The sequence below is a fragment of the Rattus norvegicus genome, chromosome 11 (assembly GCF_036323735.1).
Source record: "Rattus norvegicus strain BN/NHsdMcwi chromosome 11, GRCr8, whole genome shotgun sequence".
Taxonomy (NCBI): domain Eukaryota; kingdom Metazoa; phylum Chordata; class Mammalia; order Rodentia; family Muridae; genus Rattus; species Rattus norvegicus.
In genome coordinates this window covers 81,932,056-81,958,132 of record NC_086029.1, presented here as the reverse complement: position 1 = coordinate 81,958,132, position 26,077 = coordinate 81,932,056, and the positions used below count along the sequence as shown (strand labels likewise).

The 26,077-nt window shown below is 40.0% G+C and overlaps 1 protein-coding gene across 1 annotated transcript in view; it reads left to right on the top strand.

Annotated features, from left to right (window-relative positions):
* The window catches only part of Ubxn7 (UBX domain protein 7), a 32,199-nt gene extending 7,010 nt beyond the window's left edge, over nt 1-25,189 (top strand). The window contains exons 2-3 of the mRNA NM_001107086.1: nt 16,314-16,461; nt 22,733-25,189. Of these exons, the coding sequence (NP_001100556.1) occupies nt 16,314-16,461; nt 22,733-22,829 (245 nt within the window). The 3' untranslated portion in view covers nt 22,830-25,189. The remainder of the gene's footprint in view (nt 1-16,313; nt 16,462-22,732) is intronic.
* The last annotated feature ends 888 nt before the right edge of the window (nt 25,190-26,077 follow it).

Sequence of the window (26,077 nt, the reverse complement as noted above, 5' to 3'; positions counted from 1 at the left end):
CAGAACATCCAGGGCTGCATAGTGAAAAGGAGAGGAGGCTTAGTACACTGACTGCTGTTCCAGGACAGGGGCTTGCTTGCTTGCTTTCTTTCTTTCTTTCTTTCTTTCTTTCTTTCTTTTTTTTTTTTTAGATTTATTTATTTATTTTATGCATATAAGTAACTGTAGCTGTCTTCAGACGCACCAGAAGAGGGCATTAGATCTCATTACAGATGGTTGTGAGCCACCATGTGGTTGCTGGGAATTGAACTCAGGACCTCTGGAAGAGCAGTCAGTGCTCTTAACCGCTGAGCCATCTCTCCAGCCCAGGGGCTTTATTTCTAGCATCCATCTGGTCACTTACGGCTATCTGTAACTCTAGTCCCAGGGTGCCTGACACCTTTTCCTGACCTCTGAGGATGCTAAGCATGCACATGACACATGGCATACATGTAGGCAAAACCAAAACACCCATATATACAGCTTTGCTGTCCTGAAACAGGCAGTATGTAGACTAGGTTGTTCTTGAATATTACAAAGATCTACTTGCCTCTACTGTACTTCTATAGTGCTAGGATTAAAGCCATACCCAGGCCTGAAGTAAATTAAAACAAAAAAACAAAGACAAAAATCCTGGAGGCTGAGAAGTATTAAGACCTAGGTAGCTGTTGCCTTCTGATCTTATTGTAGCCATTTGCTTATTTGTTTATTCCCAGATGCATGCTGATGTGGTTGTCTTGCCAAGGTGTTGCCTTCTGCCTTTGGTAGAATCTTCCATTCGTTGTGTGCTGCTATCCATCCTTGGTATAGGTTTTAGATTAGCATGCCTGATCGTTCTCTTTGGAGTACATTGGTTGCTCAGGCAGGACTTGGGAGGTTGGGTCACTAGCAAGTGTGGGAGAGGCTGCTTGGCTGCCCCTCGAGCTACCAGGTCTCTTTGACTCCTCTGGGGTCTGTCCTTGATGTCTAGGACAATGTATGATGACCAATTCTTTGGTAGCCAGGGCGGGGCCAGGAAGCATTAGATTTCTTGTTTATTTTTAATTGTTTTTCCTTGAGCAGTTAACAGTCCCCTTTCATGATATATTACTCTGTGAACATATGCACTAGCTCTTCCAGAGGTCCTGAGTTCAATTCCCAGCAACCACATGGAGGCTCACAACCATCTGTAATGGGATCTGATGTCCTCTTCTGGTGTGTCTGAGGACAGTAACTGTGTGTGTGTGTGTGTGTGTGTGTGTGTGTGTGTGTGTGTGTGTGTGTAATAAATAAATAAATAAATATAGAAAAAGAAAGAATTCCAAATGACTAAGGCAGTAAAGTGCAGCTAAAAGAGCCTTGAGCCCCTTTAGGGAATCTTGGCTTTATTATGTGTTTGAGCTTTTAAAAGAAAGAACTTCTTAAGCTATAGTGAAGAAAAGATATACCATACACCTGCTGCTTTAATAAAAGAAATGTTCTACAGAAAGGAAGCAGAGAAAAGTAAACTTTAAAAGATATACGAAAGACAGCTAGCTGGCTGGTGGTAATGTATGCCGTTAATCCTAGAACTCAGGAGTCAGAAGCAGGTGGATCTATCTCTTAAGTTTGAGGACAGCCAGGGCTACACAGAGAAACCCTGTTTAGAAAAAAAATACAGGAAGAAATCTGATGAGTCACAATGCAGTTTAGGATCTGATTTGAACATCTAGATGTATAACTACTGTGTGTGAAGATACAGGATTGAAGAAGAGGTTTGGGAAGAGGATTAGCTTCAGTTTTTGGATAAGTAGGAACTGCTAGTTGGTGTTTACTAATAGGTCTGTTTAGTAAGTCAGTGAATATTTGGGCCTATAAAGAAGACAGATCTGTCATATTAGTGACTAATAAGGGAATGAATGAATGAATGAATGAATGAATGTGACATTTTAAAGGATAGAACAGTGTGTGGAAATGTAGGTTCTAGGTTATAAAGCTGAAGCAAAAACATCTGGGGAAAGTACAAAGTAAGTGCAGAGAAGATTCTAAACCAGAGATGTAGGAATAAAGTCGGGAGTAATGACACTAGACATTGTAAGTATGGTGGTATCTAAGACATCAGTAAGCACTGCAGGAAGTCAAAACTCAGAGTCGTGCTTGAAATGGGCTGCATGCCTGTAATCCCAGCATTCAGGAGGGCTGAAGTAGGAGAATTGCTGCTAGTTTGTAGCTACTTCGGGTTCAGGACCTAGTACTGGGCCAGCCAAGATTAAGTAGTGAAACTGGCTCCAGTCTCAGAAACAAAAAAACAAGTGAAAACCTACTGAAGAACAAAGCCTAAAGCTGACCTCTGGTCTCTACACACACAAACGAGTACATACATTCATAACCCTCTCTTTTTCTCTCACTAGAAAAGAAGGAAAATTCTAGGAGGAAGAGGAGGAGTTGGAGGAGGAGGAGGAGTTGGAAGAGGAGGAGTTGGAGGAGGAGGAGGTGGAGGAGGTGGAGGAGGTGGAGGTTGTAAGAGTCTGGAAGATCTTAGAAAATCTTGACCCATTTTATAGGTTATATAACCAAGAATCTGATTCAGAGAAGTAAATTGACTTGGGTTATATATGTCTAGAACAGTTTTAAGACAATTTTATTACTTTGCACAGACTGACCTTGAACTTTTTTATATAGTTGAGGCTGGCTTCAAACTTAGAATCTTCTTGCCTTAGCCTCTTAGCCTGAGGGATGGCATGGTGGTAGGAGTCTACATCAGAGACGAATCCAGGGTACTTTAGCTTTTTATATTTAGTCTAGGACCCCTGCCTATGACATGGTACTAAGGCATGTCTTCTGTCCACAGATTAGCCTCTCTGGAAATGCTGTCAGATACCTAGGGGTGTATCTCCTAGGTGATTCTGAATCAGCCAAATCAGCCATGGAGGTCAGCCATCACAACCTTATACAAATCCCTACAGGCTTACTTATTGGATCATATACATGAATAAACAGAAGATGCTGCCACATTGTTTCCCAAAATCTGATGTGCCATTTTGCATTCCCCTGAACAGTTCAGGAGAGTTCCAGTTTTCTGCATTTTTTTGAGTGCCATGTGGGTGCTTGGAATTGAACCTGGATCCTCTGGAAGAACAGCTAGTGCTCTTAATCTCTGAGCCATCTCTCTAGCCCCTTCTCTTCATTCTTGTGAGCACTTGGTATTTTAGACTGTCTTTAAAGCCCTTTCTTAAGTATGTAATAAAGTGTGATATAGTTGTGGATTTAATTTACATTTCCCTAGTGATTACTGTTATAGACATTTTTATATATAATAATATTTACCATTTATATAACTCATACCTCAACTTTTGTTAGATTCAAACGACAGCGTTACTTTGTCAGGCAGCAAAGGCTCTCTCAGCAAGTTTGTACTTTGGGTAGCTGTGATCAAGGTAATGGGAGACCTGGGAACAGAGCTTGTGCTCTGTTCTTACTCTGTTAAGTTTCTATGGTGTTTACCATCTAGTTACTAGAGTGTTGCTCCCTGGTGCAGTGAAGGATTGGCTTTTTCTAGCTTGACTTAATCATCTCCTTCCCTATACTTACTAAATGTAGTTTTGATGTATACTTAAAGAAACAACACAAATCCACTTTTGTTTATTTGCATTTTATTAGTTTAAATCTGGGAGGGCTACAGCATCACACAAATTCTTTGTCCAGTGGCCTTTGCAAGAATATTACTTCAGAATTTGGCAGGAACCTACCACTGTTTCATGGGCTTGAGTTATCTTTCCTCCAGATTACTCTGGTTTTGTTTGGTTTGCCTCCAGAATTCACTGTTGTTTTTGCTTTATACATATGAGCATATCTCTTGTCCATGTAGAACTCAGTTTCATTCGGACAGAAATGCCTTCAATTTAAGAAAAATTCTGTGTCCTGTTTGTCTCCCAAGTCTTCACTTTTTTGGACAAATTTTCCATTTAGAAACCCTGTTCCTAGCAGGCATCCACAGGCAGCAAGATGGGGAAAGAGCTGGTATATATATTGTTAAAAATGTTTTAGCTGGCATAGGTGATGTCATCTATAATCCAGAGCTCAGGAGTCTGAGTTAAAAGCTAGCCTGGACTAAATAATGGGACCTTGTTTTAAAATAAAACAAAAAAATGAATAAGAACTTTGTACTGAAGTTGAAAAGCTCCAGAATTGAAGACTGGTGAGGTTAAGGTTTTAATTGTTAAGATTTCAATCTTTCACAACCATTACCCACTCCCATTTTCACTGGTAAATAGTCTGGCTTACCTTTTTTTTTTTTTTTTTTTAACCTTTACTGTGGTGGGGGCGGAGAACTGAACTCAGGTCTTCTACAAGAGCAACAAGTGCTCTTAGTCATTGAGCCATCTCTCCAGCCTCTCATGATAGATTTTTAGAAATTCACGTAGCACTTTGTAAAGTTGATAGGTAGTATTTCCATCTTAAAACTAAGAGAACTGAAGCTTAGAAAAATTAGTAAGCTACCTGATCATACAACCAGTGAAGGGCATGACTATGCTTTAGAGCCAAGTTCATCTGAGTAGATTTCAGGCTCTTTTTGTGTGTTATATACATCCCTTTGCCTATGTACAGAAAGCAATTATTATTGGGTATAGAAGCTAGACATGAAATTTTTAGAGGTCATAACTTTGTTTTGTTTTGCAAGATGGGGTTTCTCTATATAGCCCTAGCTGTCTTGGAACTTGTTCTATAGAGCAGAGGGGCCTCAAATTCACAGAGATCCTCCTGCCTCTGCCTCCAAGTGCTGGGATTAAAGGCATGCACCACCGCTACTCATTTAGTTTGATTCTAGCTTTTATACCTCTTCATCCCCAGGTACTTCAGTTTCTTTTTGGTTTGCTGCTAGGGCTTAAACTTTTCACAGATTAAACTTCCTTCTCTAAAAACTTTTTGTGTTAGATTTATTTTATGTTCACGAGTGTTTTGCCTTCTTACATGTATGTTTGTGTATGTGGTCTGCATGTGTGCCTTGTGCTTTCAGAAGTCAGATGGCATCTGATCCTCGGAACTGGAGTTCCACAGATGGTTGGGAGCTGACACTCAGGCCCTCTGTAAATGTTCATTGCTAGGCACCTTTCTAGCCCTGGTGATTCTTTTAGTTTGACAATTTTTTGTTGTTTGTTGTTTTATTTTATTTTATTTTATTTTTATTTATTTATTTATTTTTTTTTGGTTCTTTTTTTCGGAGCTGGGGACCGAACCCAGGGCCTTGCACTTCCTAGGTAAGCGCTCTACCACTGAGCTAAATCCCCAACCCCGTTTTTGGTATTTCAAGACAGAGTATCTCTATGTAGCAGAGCCCTGGCTGTCCTGGACTTGCTTTGTAGACCAGGCTGGCCTTGAATTCACAGAAATCCATCTGCCTCTGCCTCCCAAGTTCTGGGATTAAAGGTGTGCACCACCATGCCGAGCTTGACAAAAATTTTTTACAAGACCCTAAGCACATAGGTACATAAATAGTATACAATGAAATATTTAACTAATAAATCAAATTTAATTATTGAGACAAATATCTGTATAATTCCAGGCTGACCTTGGATCTGCGATATAACAGAATATGACCTTGAATTTCTGATCCTCCTGCCTCTACCAGTACTGGGATTACAGATTTGTGTCCCTGTCTTACTTCCTTTTCTATTGCTATAATGAGATACCTGCTAAGGACCAGCCTCAGTTTGGAGGAGGCTTCTGAGGAAAGGGTGTCTGGGAGTGTCAAAACAAATGACTTGAAGTCAAATCATGGGTCCAAGCTATGTTCTACTTGAGATAGCTTTCTCTTGCTGTTCTAAAAACTCGCTGGATAGCTCATCGCTTGCAAATCAAAAATCTGTCTTTTATTTATATATAAATTCAGTCATTACCCCAGGTTCCCTCTTGAGCATCCCATTAGTCAGCATCCCATGACCGTAGCCCTTTTATTCTTTTTTTTTTTTTTTCCGGAGCTGGGGATCGATGACCGAACCCAGGGCCTTGCGCTTGCTAGGCAAGTGCTCTACCGCTGAGCTAAATCCCCAACCCTGCCCTTTGATTCTTTTTTTTTTTTTTTTTTTTTTTTTTTTTTTTGTTCTTTTTTTTTTCGGAGCTGGGGACCGAACCCAGGGCCTTGCGCTTCCTAGGTAAGCCTGCCCTTTGATTCTTAAAAAGAGATGCCAAGCTCAAGCATAAGCACTGGGTGGAATCCCTCCCTGAAATAAACCATTCCTATGACACCTGGACCTGAACCTAAACTCCCTCTATCCCAGGATGACCTTGAACTCAGGAATCGGCCCATCTTTGTAAGCATAAACAAACAAACTTAGCTGGGTGAGACCTTGCCTTTAAATCACCATTCCCTAAATCTCTTTATCTCCTCCCTTAGTTTCTTTCTTTCTTTCTTTCTTTCTTTCTTTCTTTCTTTCTTTCTTTCTTTATCTTTATTGACTTGAGTATTTCTTATTTACATTTCGATTATTATTCCCCTACCCAGTTTCCGTGCCAACATCCCCCTAACCCCTCCTTCTCCCCTTCTGTATGGGCTTCCCCTCCCCATCCTCCCCCCTTACCACCCTCCCCCTTTCTGACAAGCTGCCTCATAGTGCAGCTGCCTCTGTTCCTTTACATCTGTGAAGCTCCTTATACAAGTCATATTGAGGGGTTGGGGATTTAGCTCAGTGGTAGAGCACTTGACTAGCAAGCGCAAGGCCCTGGGTTCGGTCCCCAGCTCCGAAAAAAAAGAAAAAAAAAGAAAACAAGTCATATTGAGTCCTTATATTTTGCATAGTTGAGGAATTATATATTTTTGAACTCATGTTTTTACATTCTTTCTCACAGCCTAAAGGACTGTCCTGAAGGTCACAGCATTCTACCATTTTTTTTTTTAAAGATTTATTCATTTATTATATATAAGTACACTGTAGCTTCAGATACACCAGAAGAGGGCATCGGATCTCTTTACAGATGGTTGTGAGCCACCATGTGGTTGCTGGGAATTGAACTCAAGACCTCTGGAAGAGCAGTAGGGTGCCCTTAACCACTGAGCCATCTCTCCAGCCCGCATTCTACCATTTTGCTGAGATATTAAGACACATCCTCCCAGGCTCATGCTGTCTCTGATTATCATGGATAATAAGAGGGCTTTTGAAAATCATTTGAAATTCATTTCCAATGATGTACCTCCTAATCCTTCCCAAAAAGTTCTACCAACTGGAGTTCAGGCATTCAAATATATGATCCAGTGCCGAGTATTCTCATTCAAACCATCACAGTCATCATGCCCAGGTTTATGTGGTGCAAGGTATCAAACTCCGGGCTTAGTGCCTACTGGGAAAGCACCCCAATGTCCTCAGCATAAGAATTTTAACTATTATATATTATATATTATGTATTATATTACTGTTGAGACTGCACAGTCTTGACTAGCCTAGAACTCACTATGTAGACCACCCTGGTCTGTAACTCAGTGCTGAGGTTAAAGATATGTGACAACTACCTGATTTGTGTGTCTCTGTTGAGGCAGAGGTTGAGGTTGGAGGTAGGGGGAATTGGTGGTACATGGAGTGTGTTTGTAGAGGTCAGGTGATAATTTTCAAGAATAGGTTTTATCCTTCCACTCTGGGTTCTAGGAATCTAGCTCAGGTTATTGACAAGTACTTTTACCCACTGAGACATCTTACTGTGCCAGGACATTTATTTTAAAGGAATTCTTTGGCATACATATAATTTTTTTCCATTTATTAGATACAAAAGCAAATTTTCATAATGATATGCTTACTTTTTTACATAAATAAGTCTTGGATGGATACTTAACACTATAGGATGTAAACCATCTTTAGTGCTTTTTGGAATTGGTTAGTGTTTTTATTTTGTAATCAATTCTGACAGTGCTGCCTCCCGATACATGTCATGATGGCAGAAGTATGTATAGTGCCACTTTAGAAATTGTTAGAAATTTTATCCTAATCTCAGGCCAGGTTTTTGGGGGATAGGCAGACCACAGTGTTGACAGCATGCTTTAGGGTTGACCCGTTTTGTTTTTATCTGTTTATTATCCGAGACAAGGTATCACTTCTAGCTCAGGCTTCCTTCAACATTTATAATCCCTAATCTGGCTCCCAATGTTGGGATTACAGGTACATGCCACCATGCCTTGTTCACACTGTCTTATTTTATCCAGAATTCACAATTAAAGTGTTGTTGGTGTTCTGGTAGGAGGAAATTGTGGGAAGGTAGCAGTAAAATTTTGTATGCAGTGGTCATTTGTCACTTGAACTTCTTCCCCATTTCCTTCATATCTGAATGGAATTGGATTCTGTGGTTTAGGTTAGTGTTGATCCTGCCTTAGCATCCTGGCTAAGGTCGATCTCATATATGTATATCAAGAGAGATTATGATTCTTTTTGAAAAGGAAATAGAAAAGAATTACATGTTAATTATTTTGCTGTATAAAAATATATCTCAAGGGTACTGGTAAGATTTGTTGTATCTGTTTTGTGAACCCCAAAGACCACCAAGGAGCCAAGTCCGATGCAGTCACACTAAGGTCTTTATTCAAGCTCAAGCTTTGACTACACCATCGTCATTGACAGAGGAGGGTGAAGCCCAGACCCCAGTTTGAAGCAAGCATTTATAGAGGCAAGCAAACAAGCAAGGGGGTTTCCAGCTTGCCACACATCTGATGGGGGTGGGACTATTATGGAATTTGTTGTCCTTTAAAATGATTGGCTGGTGCTGGGATCCAAACCATAAACTTTCATAAGTAGATATCTTTAGGTACAACTGTAACTTCTTGTTTTCCTCCTGATTGGTTGTTGTTGGGAAGACCTGGAGACTAGTGCTAGGTGCAGGGTTGTTAACTCCAATTCAACTTTAGGTCAGGTTCACTAAGGTGGGTCTGATCTTGGTTAAGTGGGTCTCTCTTACCCCTAAGCAGGATGACCTGTGTTCAGTCTTTGTGACTCACTTAGTAGAAGGAGAGAACTGACTCCTTCAAGGTGTCCTTGAATCATACTGTGATATGCACACACCTCATACACACAAAAGATGTGAAAAAAAAATAAAGCTAGGCATTAATACAATATAAAAACTGTGTGGGGCTAGAGAGACGGCTCAGCAGTTAAGAGCACCTACTGCTCTTCCAGAGGTCCTGAGTTCAAATCCCAGCAACCACATAGTGGCTCACAACCATCTGTAATGACAACCTTCTGTTGTGTCTGAAGATAGCTACAGTATACTAATGTATATAATAAATAAATAAATCTTTTAAAAAATTGTGTGACTAAGAAAAAGATAGCAACCCCACTATCAGATGCTTTTTCTCATTTTTCATTAATACAGCTGTATTCACACTGGTTTAAATGTTTTTCAGTAAGGAGCATGACCAAGAGCAGAGGTCTTGAAGCAAGTTTGTAGTAGGGCTTTAGCAATGGGCAAAGAAAGAGTTGGTAGGACTTGGCTGCTTGATAGTGTGTTCATAGTTGAGGAGGGTGAAGAGTCTCAGAAAGCTTCTTAAGTTTAGCAACCTGCTATTTCTTTGACTTGATTGATTTCCTGAGTAATTCTTGATCTTGAAGATAGATTTTTCACCTTATTATGAAGGCTCTTACAAAAAGGGACAGGCAAATGTATAGGGTGAGCTATGGGAGGACATTGAACTTTTGTATTCCCTTTGTGAACATGTCTCCCTCCAAGAACTTCACCTTTGATATTTGAGGTCTCTCAAGCCTGTTGCTTCTGGTATTTATGGAGATTTCATTACTTACATATAACTGGTTAACCTTTAGTATTACTACCCATCCCTAATCTGCCTTGCTCTATCAGATGATGACATTCCATCCTGAAAACTTCTGTGGGCTTCTGGCTATTAGTCAATTCCCAACTGCACGTCTTACAACACCATTTGGAGGATTCCAAAGATTTTTAGAATTTTATGCTAAGAAATGAACTGAAGACCCATGTCTACATGAAAGATAATTCTTCCAATTTTCTCCTCTCTCACAAAAGATGTTTATTTTTGAACTAAAAAGTAATTGGGATTTTGTTTTTGTTTTGAAACAGGGTTTCTTTGTGTAGTCCTAGCTGCCCTGGAACTCAATCTGTAGACCAGGGTAGCCTTGAACTCAAAGATCTGCTTGCCTCTGACTCCAGAGTGTTGGGATTAAAGAGGCATGCACCACCCCCAGGCAAAATTAATTTTTTAACTTTGAGGGGGGCGGTGTGCATACAGCTTTCATAGGACAACTTGAGGGAGTGGTTTTCTTTTCCTACCATGTGGGTCCCAGGCATCAATATCAGGCCATCACACCTGGCACAAATGTCTTTACCCACTGAGCAGTCTCGTTGGTCCATCCAGTCTCATTATTTATTTATAGCTTAGATATATACCGTGGCAAGCTAGCAGAAACAGCTATAGATACTTTTTGACATCTAAAAGTCTGTTGGATAATGATCTTTGCCATTTTAAATTCTCTTTATATTGAGTTACAACTCTTTAAAATTTGTGTGATTTTTCTTTTGGAAAATTTCTGTCAGAAACATTAAAAGGGTTTTTAGTGGTTTTTGGTTCCTTTTCCTTTGGTGTATTATCTATTGAGCTAAAGTGCTATGAAATATGATTTTAAGAGAGGGTCTGTATGTAGTGCTGACTGTCCTGGAACTTTCTAGGTCTTGAACTCAAGATATTAACTTGCCTTTATCTCCCAAGTGCTACCACACCTGGCCTTTTGGGGGCGGGGGTAAGATTTTGTTTTTATTTATATCTGTGTCAGCTACACGTTTGGGTTCCCTTGGAGGCCAGGAGAGGGCATCAGAGTCTCCGAAGCTGGGGTACAGTTGTTATAAGGTTCAGAACTTAGGTCCTCTAGAAGAATAGTAGCAAGTGATCTTGATGGCTGAGCTCTTTCTCTAGACCTCGCTATGAAGCAGTTCTAAGTGAGCTCATTGGTAACAGCAAGTACAAATGTGAAGCTACAAGTCTTCCAAGAAATTTTTAGTGAATGTGGTGGCACACATCTTTAATTCTAGCACTGGGGAGGCAAAAACAAGCAGAACTCTAGAGTTCAAGGCTAGCCTGGTCTACATAGTAAATTCTAGATAATCAGGGCTATGCAAGGTGCATATATGTACAATACATATATGGAAGTCTCTCCTTTTATACAAGACACACACACACGGTGTACAGACATACATGCAAGCAAAAATTCATACACATAAAAATAAATACAAATATAGTATTTTAAGTATCTTTTTATAATTCATCATTACGCTGGCAAAAAGACTAAAAAGTGAAATTAAGTTGGGAATGAATACCTGTCTCAAGAAACAAACAAAGAACAAGTAAACAAAAAGATTTTTTTATTGTGTTTGAACTAGAAAGTAAACCAGCATGTACTCCTTAGTGATAAGTTTGTGACTGTAATAGAAAAGTACCACTGGTTGTGACCCAAGAGGTTAGGCAGGTCAGTGGTCAAGCTGACAAGTGAGCACTTTTGGTGATTCAGCATTTCTTTTCTTTTTTTTTTTTTTTTTTTTTTTTGGTTCTTTTTTTCGGAGCTGGGGACGGAACCCAGGGCCTTGCGCTTCCTAGGTAAGCGCTCTACCACTGAGCTAAATCCCCAGCCCCGTGATTCAGCATTTCTGAACTAGATGGGGGAGAGAGGTGGATATAATGGCATCCCAAGCATTTTGTTTGTTTTGAGTTTAATAAATTTTATAGAATGAAGAGGAGGGTTGGCAAAGCAAGAGAAACAAGCTAGGACCTTGTCATGAACAATGATCCTTCTAGGGGTTTGTTGTAATTAAGTAAAAGGCATGCAGTACTTGAACTAAAACCTTTGAGTTAATAGTAACTGAAGTATATAGGAAAGCCAGGAGTAGCACATACATCAATCAATGATAGTACTTAGGAGGCAGAGGCAGAGGGGCAGAGGGGCAGAGGGGCAGAGGAGAGGCAGAGAGGCAGAGGAGAGGCAGAGGCAGGAGGTTCTCTGTAAACTAAAGATACTTAGCCTGTTTTACATACTGGGTTCCAGATCCACTAGAGCTATAAAGTTGAGGCCCTGTCTTTAAAAAATCCTCTCTCTCTCTTTCTCTCTCTCTCTCTCTCTCTCTCTCTCTCTCTCTCTCTCTCTTGCATGCACGCATACCTTTAACACCAGAGGCTAAGACACTTTGGTCTACACAGTCTTCCAAGCTTTCCAAGGCTACATAATAAGAGACTGTTTCAAAAATGTATGTGTGTACGTGTGTGTGTACTTGTAGTAGTGGAAAATGAGAGATGTTAGGAGTAGAGCTAGTACTTCGATTTTTCATAAAATGGTTAAAATAGAATATCATAAGTAATTCCTCTTCATATAAAAATTGAATAAAATGTGTGGTATTGAGGACTGGAGCAATGCATTTGCAGAGGACTGGGCTAAGTTCCCAGCATCCACATAGTAGCTCACTACTAACTCCAGTTCCAGAGGATGTGAAGCCCTCTGCTGACGTTTTTGTGCACCACACAAACATTTGATGGATATATACATATGTGCAATCAAAACATTCATACACAGAAAATAAATAATAGTGCAGAATCTTAAAAAGCTTTTATAGTCCATTATTGTGCTGGCGAAAGGCTAAAAGTGAAATGAAATTGGAATGCAGATGTTAGCTAGCTTTACTGTGTATCCTTTCATCCTGTGCAATCTGCCCAAATTGGTTTTGATTTTTTTCCCAGCTTTTTTATTAATTGGATTTTTTTATTTACATTTCTTCTTTTTTTAACATTTTTTTTAAATTAACTTGAGTATTTCTTATTTACATTTCGAATGTTATTCCCTTTCCTGGTTTCCGGGCAAACACCCCCCTAACCCCTCCCCCTCCCCTTCTTTATGGGTGTTCCCCTCCCCATCCTCCCCCCATTGCCGCCCTCCCCCCAACAATCATGTTCACTGGGGGTTCAGTCTTAGCAGGACCAAGGGCTTCCCCTTCCACTGGTGATCTTACTAGAATATTCATTGCTACCTATGAGGTCAGAGTCCAGGGTCAGTCCATGTATAGTCTTTAGGTAGTGGCTTAGTCCCTGGAAGCTCTGTTGATTTTTTTTAAATATAGTTTTATATATATATATATACTGTAGCTGTCCTCAGACACACCAGAAAAGGGCATCAGATCCCATTACAGATGGTTGTGAGCCACCATGTGGTTGCTGGAATTTGAACTCAGGACCTCTGGAAGAGCAGTCAGTGAGTGATCTTAACCACTGAGCCATCTCCAGCCTTGACATCTTTATATCAGTCTTAGCAGTATGTCTCATGTATGGAGAAGGATATCTAACAAGGCTTGTTGCAGAGTTATATTTCCAAGTGGTCTTGGAAAACTATGCAGCCAACTATCAACTCTTGTTTGCTCATACCTGTTACTGTGCAGAATCCATCAAGATTTTAAGGGGATGCCAAACTTAAAACAATCTTTAGGTAAAAGTTCCAGGGCACACTACACTAGATCTTAATAAGCAAATAAATCTCAGATGAGTTCTAAACAAAGTGGTACATACTGTAATCCCAGTACTTGATGGCAAATATGTGTATCCACTGAGGCAACCTTCTGGTCCCTGGTTTCAGCACTTGAGATACCAAGGCAGAAGAACTTGAGTTTGAGGCCAGCCTGGGCTACAGTGAGATTGTGTTGCAAAAAAAGCAACAGGGGAGGGGAGGAGGATTGGGGAAAGATGGCTTAGTAGTTAAAAGCTCTTGCCATGTAATCAAAAGACATGAATTTTTGTTGTTGTTGTTGTTGTTCCTCCTTTTTTCCCTTTTTTTATTATTTTAAATTTTTTAATATTATGTACATTGGTGTTTTGCCTTTATGTATACCTGTGTGAGGGTGTTGGATCCCCTGAAACTGGAGTTACAGGTGGTTGTGGTCTGCCATGTCGATACTGGGAATTGAACTTGGGTTCTACTGAACCCATCTTTTAGGTTTTTTGAGACAGGGTTTCTACATAGTTCTGGCTATCCTGGAACATTCTCTGTAAACGAGGCTGGCCTAAAACTCAGAGACCTGCCTGCCTCTGCTTCTCTAACTGAATTTAAAAGCAACTGCCACCACTGCTTGGCTAGGACCAGAGTTTTAATCCCACTATCATGTGACAAGCTGGTCTTCCGGCAAATGTCTAGGACTCCGAATCCATGAGGTCTGATTATACTGTATAATGGTCTCTGTGCTTTTAAATGTGTGTAACTGCACATACATGCACGCATATTCATGCAGATACACACATAAAATAAATGATGGGGAAAAAATTTACAGGGATGGAGAGATGGCTCAACAGTTAGAGAGCACAAACTGCTTTTGCAGAGGACCCAGCCACATGCACTGACTCAAAATCACCAGGTTGAGGGGATTCAGCACCCTCTCTGGATCCATGTGTACACACACACACACACACACACACACACACACTGAAAGAGTAATAATAACACAAACCTATTGTATGAGTGAGCTCACAAGAGATAGTGATCTATAGAGATTATAGAAAGTTTATATTTTATTATTATAGTATATGTTTCTATATTATATAGGTAACTGAAATAAAAGATTGAAGTAGGAATGTGAATTAAAACTCAAAACATGACCAAATGAGAACTAAGCAAAACTAGAACCTTAGAAAGGATTGAATGGTTGGAAGTCAGTTGACACACTGAAGGAGAAGGTATGTAAACAGGAAGATAGCAGTGAAGATTCTACCAAGTCAGGCGAGCTGCTTACATGCCTGCAATTTCAGGACTGGGAAGCTGAGGCAGGAGGAGGCCAGTCTGTGTTACAGAGCCAAACCCTGTCTCAGAATGAACTAAGGAACAAGATACAGCGGAGAGTGCAGCCTGGAGATAGAAAAGACAACTTTTTTTTTTTTTTTTTTGGTTCATTTTTTCGGAGCTGGGGACCGAACCCAGGGCCTTGCGCTTCCTAGGTAAGCGCTCTACCACTGAGCTAAATCCCCAGCCCCGAAAAGACAACATTTAAAAGATTGAGATAAAAGTCATTGTGAAAGGTAGGCATGGTGGTACACGCATTTAATCCCAGCACTTGGGAGACAGAGGCAGGTGGATCTTTGTGAGCTAGAGACTAGCCAGGTCTGCAAACCAAGTTCCAGGATAGCCAGGACAGCCAGAGCTATTACACAGAGAAACCATGTCTTGGAAAACAAAAAAGTCATTGTGAATAATTGTAGCATATCTGATTGGATTCCTGAAAAGAAATAATTTTGAAAGGAAAAATGAAGGAAAGTTCAAATTATATGGCTAAGTTTTTTTCCAGAATTGAGAACAGAAAATACCAAAATGTTACAAATCATTTCCCTTTAATCCCAATACTGAGGAGGCAGAGGCGGGTAGATCTCTATGAGTTTGAGGCTACCCTGGTCTTCGAAGTGAGTAATGGGACAACCAGGGCTGTTACACCAAACTGTCTTGAAAAACAAAAGAACAAAAAGAAGTCCAGTGAATCCCAAGGAATAAATAAGATTAACTATAAATCACAGTGGAACTGCAGGCCAGTGACAGAAACCTTAAAAGCAGTTAGAACCAACAGACTGCTATAAAAATTATTTTCTTTAATCTGAGAACTGATTTCCCAGCTATAGCAACAGAAGCCAGAGAACATTGGGAAGTGTCTTACGTACTGAGACAAAACAGCTGTTAGCCTTGAAATGGCATACTCACTAAAATGCTTTCACAATAGAATATTGAGACAAAAATCTTAGAAGAGCTACCAACAGAACAAGATTCCAAGGTATAGAATTCAGATAAAGAAAACTCATCTCAAATAGAAATCTCAAGATGCTTTGCAGTAACCCTATAATACTTAAATCAAATATATACTGTGGTTCTCATTGTACTATTACAGGATGCTTTATGCTTCAAATTTTGCATCATTAACTGCATTACTCTAGACATGTATCTGGGCACATTTCTGCATGTAGTATTTCATACTGAGTTGATTCTAGAAGTCTGTACTAATGAAAAGGCATACTGTGGCAGAGGCAAGAGGCTTTCTGAGTTGAACGCTAGTCTGAGGTACAGTGTGAGACGTCTCAAAAGCAAAAAAGAAACAAAATCTGCATATCCATTAAAAAGAAAGAAAAAGAGAAATTTGCTTTCTTGTGATTGTGGAAGGGTGTACTATTGCCATGCTGCTGCCTTCTTTCTAGTTCTCTATATTTTTACCAGGCAGCCAGCAGGACAGCAGGAAACAAATGTGTTAACATATGAGCCATTTTTAGGGTGGGGGGAGGACTGTTAATTTGTTTTGGAATTCTGTTTTAATGTGAGCTTGAATATGAGATGTCATTTTAAGCTTTATTTTCTGTTCCTTTGCTGTTCCAGGTGCAAGTGAAAGTGTAGGAAAACATATGCTTGAAGCTTGTAACAACAACCTGGAGATGGCTGTCACCATGTTTTTGGATGGAGGAGGAATTGCTGAGGAGCCCAGTACCAGTTCAGCAAGTGTCTCTGCTGTCAGACCACACACAGAGTATGAATTTATTTATTGTAGCGGTTACTCTTTTGCCTAAACTAACTAGCTGCATTTTTATCAGGGTGAGGTCAATTTTCTAGTCTTGAAAATTTTAAAGGTTGAAAGCCTCTGAAAATAGCACATGGAAGTTTTTGTATTTAATATAACCTTAAATTCTCTAGAGCGCTGTCCTTGTCTGCTTGATCTTCTTTTCTGTTCAGTTCTCAAAAGAACTGTGTGGGTTAGAGGCAGGTGGCAGAGTGCATGGTACAACTGCTTGATTGTAATTGGCTTGAGATCAGGGTTTATGTGTTCCACAGCCAGCAGCTATACAAGAAAAATAATTTTGTTGGTTTGGGATTTAGCTCATTTGTAGAGTGTTTGCTTGACATTCAAGAATTTCTCTGCTAAATCCCTAACACTGAATAAACCAGACTAGGTGACACATGCTTTGTAACCATAGCTTAGGACGGGGAGATGTGAGGATTTGAAGTTTGTGATAAACTGAAGCCATATTGGGATACACCGGAATATTTTTTTTTAATTTATTTATTTAATGTATATGAGTACTCTGTTCAGACACACCAGAAGAGGGCATCGGATCTCATTACAGATGGTTGTGAACCACCATGTGGTTGCTGGGAATTGAACTCAGGACCTCTGGAAGAGCAGTCAGTGCTCTTAACCACTGAGCCATCTCTCCAGCCCGGGAATATTTTTTTAAAAACCTTTGTAGATTGGCATTATTATTTTTCCTATGAGGAAACCAGAGCATGGCCATTTTTTTTTCCTAAGCTATATAGCAGTTAAAAAGCAGATATAGTCTAATAAAGTGGGTATTTCCAAATATAGATTTTCCTATATTTTCTCAGGAAAGTGAATTACCTTGAAATGTTTGCAAGAGCTAAGGCTGAAGGTATGTATAGCTTAGTGGTCAGGTGTGTGAGTAACGTGCATGGCACTTAAACATGGTTTAAGATGTAGCACTTAAATGTATAAACCAAAGTGTGTGTAAACAAAAGCCTTTAAAAAGTTACCTGCCGGAGCTGGAGAGAGAGCTCAGCGGTTAAGAGCACTGACTGCTCTTCCAGAGGTCCTGAGTTCAAATCCCAGCAACCACATGGTGGCTCACAACCATCTGTAATGGGATCAGGTGCCCTCTTCTGGTGCATCTCAAAACAGCTACACTCTACTCATATAAGTAAAAATTAATAAAAAAATATTAAAAAAAAAAGTTACCTGCCTTAGCATTAAAGGCATCTCCACTACACTCAGATGGCCGTTGGTTTTTTTGTTTTTGAGATACCATTGCTATGTAGCCTAGGCTGGCCCTGAATTCATGGTCTTCCTGTGAATTGGGATTCCAGGTGTGCCCACAATTCTTGGCTAAGCCATTGGTTTTTAACAACAACAACAACAACACATAAACAAACAACCTTTTAAAGAGGCCAGGGCTTTATGGCTCATGCAAAGACCAGAAAGGTCGGGGTTGGGGATTTAGCTCAGTGGTAGAGCGCTTGCCTAGGAAGCGCAAGGCCCTGGGTTCGGTCCCCAGCTCCGAAAAAAAGAACCAAAAAAAAAAAAAAAAGCACTTGCTGCTCTTCCAGAGGAACTGGGTTCAATTCCCAGCAACCATATGGTGGCTCACAACTGTCTGTAACTCCTCTCCTATTCTAGGGGATCTGACACCCTCATTCATATAAACATACGTACTGACAAAAGCTAGTGCTCTTAACCGCTGAAACAGTTATCAGCCTCTAGAGTTTTATTTTTATTAAATTAGATGTACTTTAAGAACCAGGTCACATACAAGTATAACTGTTGAATTAGTTTCAGATTAGTAGAATGTTGTTTCTGTTAGAGTTAACTTTGGAGATCATATTAATACCTTACAAAGTTTTTCTTGTTTTTTGTTTCTATTAACCATTTATCTCAAGTGTAATCCCATTCCTCATCATGGCTCACCAGTTAATAGAAATCGCTATTTTTTTTTTCCTTTTTCTTTTTTTTTGGAGCTGGGGACCGAACCCAGGGCCTTGCGCTTCCTAGGCAAGCGCTCTACCACTGAGCTAAATCCCCAGCCCTGGAAATCGCTGTTGAGCCAGATGAGATGTTAAGCACCTTTACTTAGAGTATTCTGGAGGGAGAGAAGAGGATCTCTGAATTCGTTGGTCTTTTTGTTGTTGTTGTTTTTAAGATAGGGTTTATCTGTATAGCTTTGGCTGTCCTGGAACTTGCTCTGTAGATCAGGCTGGCTTTGAACTCATGGTGCTCTGCCTGCCTCTCTGCCTCTCAGGTACTAGGATTAAAGGCTTTGTGCCACCACTGCCCAGCTTTCCTAGGTCATTCTTGTCTACATGGCACATTCCAGGCTAACCCGTCCCAGTAAATCAATAATACTGAAGAGTTATATAGTTGGTAGGAACTTCAATAGTAGATATTCACTTTTGATTTAAGGGAGCATATATGTATTTTCAAAACATACATTTATCTGTGTGTATGTGGTACACACACACACACACACACACACACATACACACAAACACACACACAATTATATCTAAAAGAGTAGTTGTTTTTGCTCTGATGCAGCGTCTTACTGTATATTCCTGGCTGGCCTGGAACTCACTGTATAGACCAGGTTGGCCTCAAATTCAGACCTGCCTGTGTCTGCCTCCCAGCGCTAGAATTAAAGGTGTGTGCCACCATGACTAGCATTTTGACTTTTTTTTATATGTCTTACAGCTCTGTGTGTGTGTGTGTGTGTGTGTGTGAGAGAGAGAGAGAGAGAGAGAGAGAGAGAGAGAGAGAGAGAGAGAGAGGGAGGGAGGGAGGAAACCCAGGGTGTCACCATTGCTGGGTATTCTGTCATCCAGTTAAATGGCAGCCCTGCAGCATTTATTTTTTAGATTATTTTTACTAGTCTCAAACTCATAAGCCCCAGACATGGTTTTGACTCAGCTTGTAAGTAGCAAATTGTTCCCACAAATGAGTACCTTCTAGTTAGTTACATCATGATTTGGTTAGATTGTTTATATGCTAACTGAGGAACATTTAATAGTAGCCCCTAACTCCTTAACTAGAATTTCCCTTCCAATTCACCTTCTTCTGTTATCTTTTCACTCATTGTATTTAACATTGCCAAATATCTTCAGATATACAGTAATTAAGTCTTACCTTATAGGAGCTTCTTTTTTTTTTTTTTTTAAAGATGTGTGCATGTGTGCTTGTCCTCATTCTTGTTTGTGAGTACCCATGGAAGCCTGGAGAGATCATCAGATCCCTTGGAGCTAGAGTTACAGGTGTTTGTGAGCCACCTGATATTTATGGTTATAATTCTTTTTTTATATCACTGTTATGTATTATGTATTTGGGCATATGGGTGCCATATCACTTATGGGAAGGTCAGAGAAGAACTTGAGGGAGTCGGTTCTTCCCTTCTAAAAGTTGGTTCTAGGGATCCAGTAAGTTGGTCAGGCCTTGGTGACAAGTGTCTTCCCCACAGAGTCATTTTGCTGATCTATATGCTTAGAAATCTTACAAGTTACAGTTTTTCTATGACAGTTTAGCCCAAGACTACTAAGTACTTTTTAATATTTGGTTACAACTGTAAATAAACTGATTTTAAGATAACATACCATTTATTTTTTATTTTTTAGTTTTTCAAGATAGGTTTTTCAAGTAGATTCCTCACTGTCCTGGAACTCAATACATAGACCAAGCTGGCCTCAAACTTACAGAGATCCACCTGTCTCTGCCTGCCAATAAAGGCATGTGCCACCATGCCCAGATCCATTTATTTGTGTTTTTAATTTTCTTAAATGTGTACGGATATTTCCCCCTTGCATATATATCTGTGCACCATGTGTATTCCTGGTGCCATGGAGGCCAGAATAGGCTGTTGGATCCCCTGGGAATTGTTTTGAGCCACCACCATATCAATGCTGAAAATCAAACCTGGAGTCCTCTGGAAGAATAGTCAATGTTCTTAACCACTGAGTCATCTGCTCTAATACAAGCCACTTTAAAGTTTATCTAATGCTTTAGGTTTCACCTTCCTAGGTTAAAAAAAAGGAAAAAGTTTATAAAATAAAATTTTTACTGAGTAATTATATTGTTTCTATGTTGAAAACTTTGAAAAGAAATTTATTTTAAATGTATTTCCAGTGCTGGGGATCATAGGCAGGACCCTGCAGATATTAGGCTTTTATTCTACTGCTGAACTCTATCCCTCACTGAGAATAGGGTTTAATTTATTTGTTTAAAATTATTAATGACGTTTATCACTGTGTATGTACAGATGTGCTCATGTCTTGGCACATATGTAGAAGTTAGAGGACAGATTTTGGAAGTCAGTTTCCTCCTTTCACCGTGTATATACTGGGAATCAAATTCAGGTCATCAGACTTGGCAGCAGGCATCTTTACCCACTGAGCCATCTTCTTAGGCCTAAAATTTCTATGAGTAGGGAGATGGCTCAATATTCGGAGCACTGGCTGCTTTTCTAGTAGACTAAATTTTTACCAGCTCCAGGGCATCCTAGGGTACTGCATGCACATGGTCTGAAGAAATACACTGAGGCAAGCATTCACATACATAGAAAATAACGTCAAGAAAATAAGAGTTTATATTTTAGTGTATATATATATATTATATTTTATATAGAAAATTCCTTTTCTGTATACTAAGATCTGTTGAGTAAATACCTTCAAGATTACACCTATGTGGGCTGGAGAGATGGCTCAGTGGTTAAGAGCACCGACTGCTCTTTCAGAGGTCCTGAGTTCAATTCCCAGCAACCACATGGTAGCTCACAACCATCTGTAATGAGATCGATGCCCTCTTCTGGTGTGTCTGAGGACAGCTACAATGTACTTATATATAATAAATAAATCTTTAAAAAAAGATTATACCTATGGTAGCTTCTTCCTTTATAGACTAGAATTTATTACCTATTTGTTGAAGCTTCTTTACTATATCCTTGTGTTTTAATGTGTGATACAGCAGTAATTCTATCAATTCTAGTAAAGCCTATATTTCTGTTTTGTTTTATGTTTTGTTTTTTGAGGCAGGGTTTCTCTGTGTAGCCTTGGCTGTCCTTGTTCTGTAGACCAGACTGGCCTTAAACTCAGAGACCTGCCTGTATTTGCTTTCTGTGTGTTGGGATTAAAACTGTGACCATGCCAGTCTTATTCCTTATCTTTAAGAATTCAGGGAGGCTGGGCACTGGAGAGATAGCTCCACTTTTAAGAGCCTGTAACTCCAGTTCTAGGGGTGTCTGTCACTTATGGCCTCTGAGGGCCCTGCACTCATATACACATACTCCCACACTCATAATTAAACTAAAAATCAAATTTAGGGAGGGGTAAAGATTTGGCTCAGTGGTAGACAAATTGCCACCTAAATGAAAGGCCTGGGGTTCAGTTCTTAGTTAGGTCCAGGGAAGGAGGAGCAAAAATTGAATTAAAAAAAAAAAAAAAAAAAAAAAAGGCCAAGGGACTGGAGTGATGGCTCAGCAGTCAAGAGCACTGATTGCTCTTCCAGAGGTCCTGAGTTCAATTCCCAGAAACCACATGGTGGCTCACAACCATCTGTAGTGAGATCTGACGCCCTCTTCTGGTGTGTCTGAAGTGTACTCAAAATAAATAAACAAATCTTAAAAACAACAACAACAACAACAAAAGGCCAAAACAACTTCTGCAGCTTGGATGTGGTGTGGAACAAGCTTTAATCCCAGCACATGAAGGCAGAGGCAGGTCTCTGTGATGCCAGGTCAGACAGGGCTACAGAGTGGGACTTGTCCCAGAGAGAGCCGGGGAGGGAAGGAGGAGAGGGAGAGAAAAAGAGTCGGGTTGGTTTGAGCCTGGAGAGATGGCTCAGTGGTTATGAACATGGACTGTTCCTGAAGAGGGCTCAAGTTCCACTTCCTGCAACTACGCTGGGCAGTCACAGTGACCCGTAATTCCCTCTGCAGGGGATCTGACGTTGCAGCTATGCACGTATCTCTCTTACACCCCATCACTTTAAAACATATTTAAGGACCTGAGATGGAAAGAGATCATTTTTTTTACTTTTGTCTTTGTTCTTTCTTTTAAACCATTTAAGCTTTCTGTGCTATTTTATTCCAGTTAATTTCTGTAGAAATCATTTACAACTTTTATCTTGATTATTGTAGTTCCTAAAAACTTATGTGTTTTACTTGATGATTTGACTACATTCCTAATTAAGAAGGGAAACAGGTGTCATAAATGGTTTTTCATTTTGATATCGTCTCACTTTCTTTTAATAGAGAAGAAGTTCGTGCTCCAATTCCTCAAAAGCAAGAAATATTGGTGGAGCCAGAGCCTTTGTTTGGCGGTGAGTTCTCTTTGCTTACCCTTCTCTGACTTCTTCGTTATCAGGATTTTAATAAAGTTAACTGGAGATAACAAGCGCTTGCTCAGAGATTGTTTCTTTATTTATAGAATCAGTGTTTATCTTACATTTCTGTATTCCCTCTTGGGAAGCTACATTCCTTAATGGAGAATAATGTTATACATTAACAATTGACAATATGTTGTTAGAAGGCCAAAAAGTAGGAAACTTACCAAAATGAATTGCTGTCTTTTTTAAGGATGGGCGTCACTGTGTAGTCCTAGCTGGCCTGGAACTCAGAGGCTGCCTGCTCTACATTCTAAGTTCTAGGATTGAAGACATGCACTGCTGTACCTAAGTCCCCACCTCCCCACTCCCTCTGGAATTGCTGCCTCTTATGGAAATCAGTTCTATTATATTAAAAAGAACTGTTAATTTTATGTTACATCTTTTCCTCAATATACACTTGACTGGTAACTCTATTGTTTTGTATACTTTATCTTCTCTTGTTTTAATTTCTCCAAGTTCTGTTCCTATTTTGGACAGAGGGGGGAAAATAGTTCTTATTGCATGAAAAAAAAATTAGTAGTCTTGGCATATCCAGAGTATGCTGACATATGGGGCATTTAATCACCTTCAGAGAACAGTGATAGTTTAACAAGTACCTACTTACCTATACGAGGCAAACATTTTTAGGTATTGTTTTAAAAATAGAGGATTGACTCTTACTGTAGTAGGGGAAACAGATGGTGAAATGTATATTGTATTGAGAACACTAGGACAGGAAAATGGTTTGAAACACGAAAATAAGAGACCCATTTTAAGTTTTATAGAAAAGTTAGCATAGGGAAAAAATTTAAAATTTTATTTATTTACCTATTTGAGATAGGATCTCACTGTGTGCCTTTGACTAGTCTGGAGCTTGATATGTAGACCGGGCTGCTCTTAAACTTGGAGATCTGCCTGCCTCTGTCTCCTTAGTTCTGGAATTAAAGGTGTATACCAGACAAGAAGGGGAAATAATTTTTTTTTTTTTTTTTTTTTGGTTCTTTTTTTCGGAGCTGGGGATCGAGCCCAGGGCCTTGCGCTTCCTAGGCAAGCGCTCTACCACTGAGCTAAATCCCCAACCCCGAAATAATTCTTTTAAAAGACAAGAAAATTATCCATGAGATGTCAGTACTTCCTCCCTAAGTAGAGCACTTACCTAACATGTAAGACACGAGGCTTCATCCCTAGCATTGCAGAAATTCCATCTGTATTGAACATATATGGACATTTTTCTTGTCAGTATTACAAAACAACAGAACAATCATTTAGAAAGCATTTACATTGAATTAGATCTTTCAAATCTAGAGATAGTGTAAACCATAAAGTGCATGCCCATGTGTGCATGTGCATGCATGGGAAGGCCAGGGATTGAGCTCCGCCTTTAGTTGCTCCTCTGCCTTACTCATCGAGGCAGGGTCTCTAAGTCAAACACAGAACTCTCTGCTACAGTTGCTTTCCCTGGCCAGCTTACTCTGGGGAACCCCCTGTTTTTGTAGTGTTGTGTGACAGAACTTTCTGGGCATGCACAACATATGTCTATTCACCTCAGATATGGGGCCTACTACAGGTACAGATTCCATCGGAGTTCAACTTGATGAACTAATGGGTTTTACTGGGATTATTTAAAGGAGCAGAATATCTATCTCAAAGACAGCTGTGTCACCAAAGCCCATTTAGCACGGTGACAGCTCAGAAAGCTGGGAACCTGGAACACACTGCACAGCCTTCAGGCAGCTCAGTAGGTTGGACAGCGTCCTTTCCACGTGCCTCAGCTGTTTAAACCTCTTCCAGGCAGCCCACCTGGGTTTTGTTTCTTCCAGGCAGCTGGTCTGGTCTGGGAGACTTCTTTGTGGGCCAGCTTTTATTGCTGACTTTGGCAGGAAAGAGCCTAATGAATCTGGTCAGTCTCAGGAATTCCCTGAAGATGTTTTGAGTTACCTTCCCGCTTAAGTCTTTTCCTGCAGGGTGGAATGTTTTAATCTCTGAGGAAATTTATATACCACCTTCCAAGGCTGGGATTACAGATGGGTTGCCATGCCAACTAGATATTTTACTTGGTTTGAGGATTCAGACTTAACTTCTCAGGTCTGCATAGCAAATACTTTTACTACTAAGTCCCATCCTGCCCTGGATATTCACCTACATGTTATAGGTAATGAGAGACAGGAAGTAGTAGAGCTTCACGTCACAGTTATAAGGTAGTCAAGTTAGTCCTCTTAAACAGAGGACACTATTTTAGTTCCCTCTTGGAGGTCTTAGTGGGCCCTTTGCTGTTTTGTGGTAAGGAAGTATACATCATAGGGAGCAAACGGTGTAAGAAGTTGCTTAGTTCTTGGCAGCCAAGAAACAGAAAAGAAATAAAGGAGACCAGGGTCTCACACTCCCTTCAGGGATGTAAGCCCAAGTGATCAAAGCCCCTCTGCTAGGTCCCAGTTCTTAAAATCTCCCAATAGAACCAAGCCGTTAACACAAAGGCCTTTGGGATGACACCCAAAATCATAAGCAGCATTTCTGTCAAAGCTGTTGGATAGAGATGCTGTATCATCAATACAAAGAACCAATGTCTGTGACTATGACTTAGAACAATGGATTTTATCGAGAAAGAATATAAAAAGCTACCTGACTATAGATTTTGGCTTGCACAAATCATTTTTAAAAGGTTTTTCTTTTATTGTTTCTTTGGTTGTTTGGTTTTTTTCCTAGACAAGGTTTCTCTCTTTCGCCCTGGCTGTCCTGGAGCTCAGAGATTTGCTTGCCTCTGCCTCTAAAGTTCTGGGGTTGAAGAAAGGTGTGCACCACCAATACCTAGCTCAAGGTTTTATTAAACAATGTTAGGTGTGTGCGTGTGTGTGTGTGTGTGTGTGCGTGTGTGTGCAGGAGTACAAGGAGATATCTTGGAACTGATATTCCAAGTAAGGTGTGTATGTGTGCATGGGTGTGTTATTCTGGGACTGACATTATAGCTTAAGATTAATCTCTCTCTCTCTCTCTCTCTCTCTCTCTCTGCCTCTGTGTGTGTGTGTGTGTGTGTGTGTGTGTGTGTGTGTGTGTGTGTGATCCTGAAGCTGGCATGGGCATTATAGGTAATTGTGTGTGTGTGCACAAAAGTGCATTATTAACTGTTGAACCAACTCTTCCAACCAAGATTTAGCCAAATCTTTAAAGAACCATAACTAGTTGAATTTTGGTGTGGTATCAAAGAATATTCATGTTTATCTAAAATGATATTGTT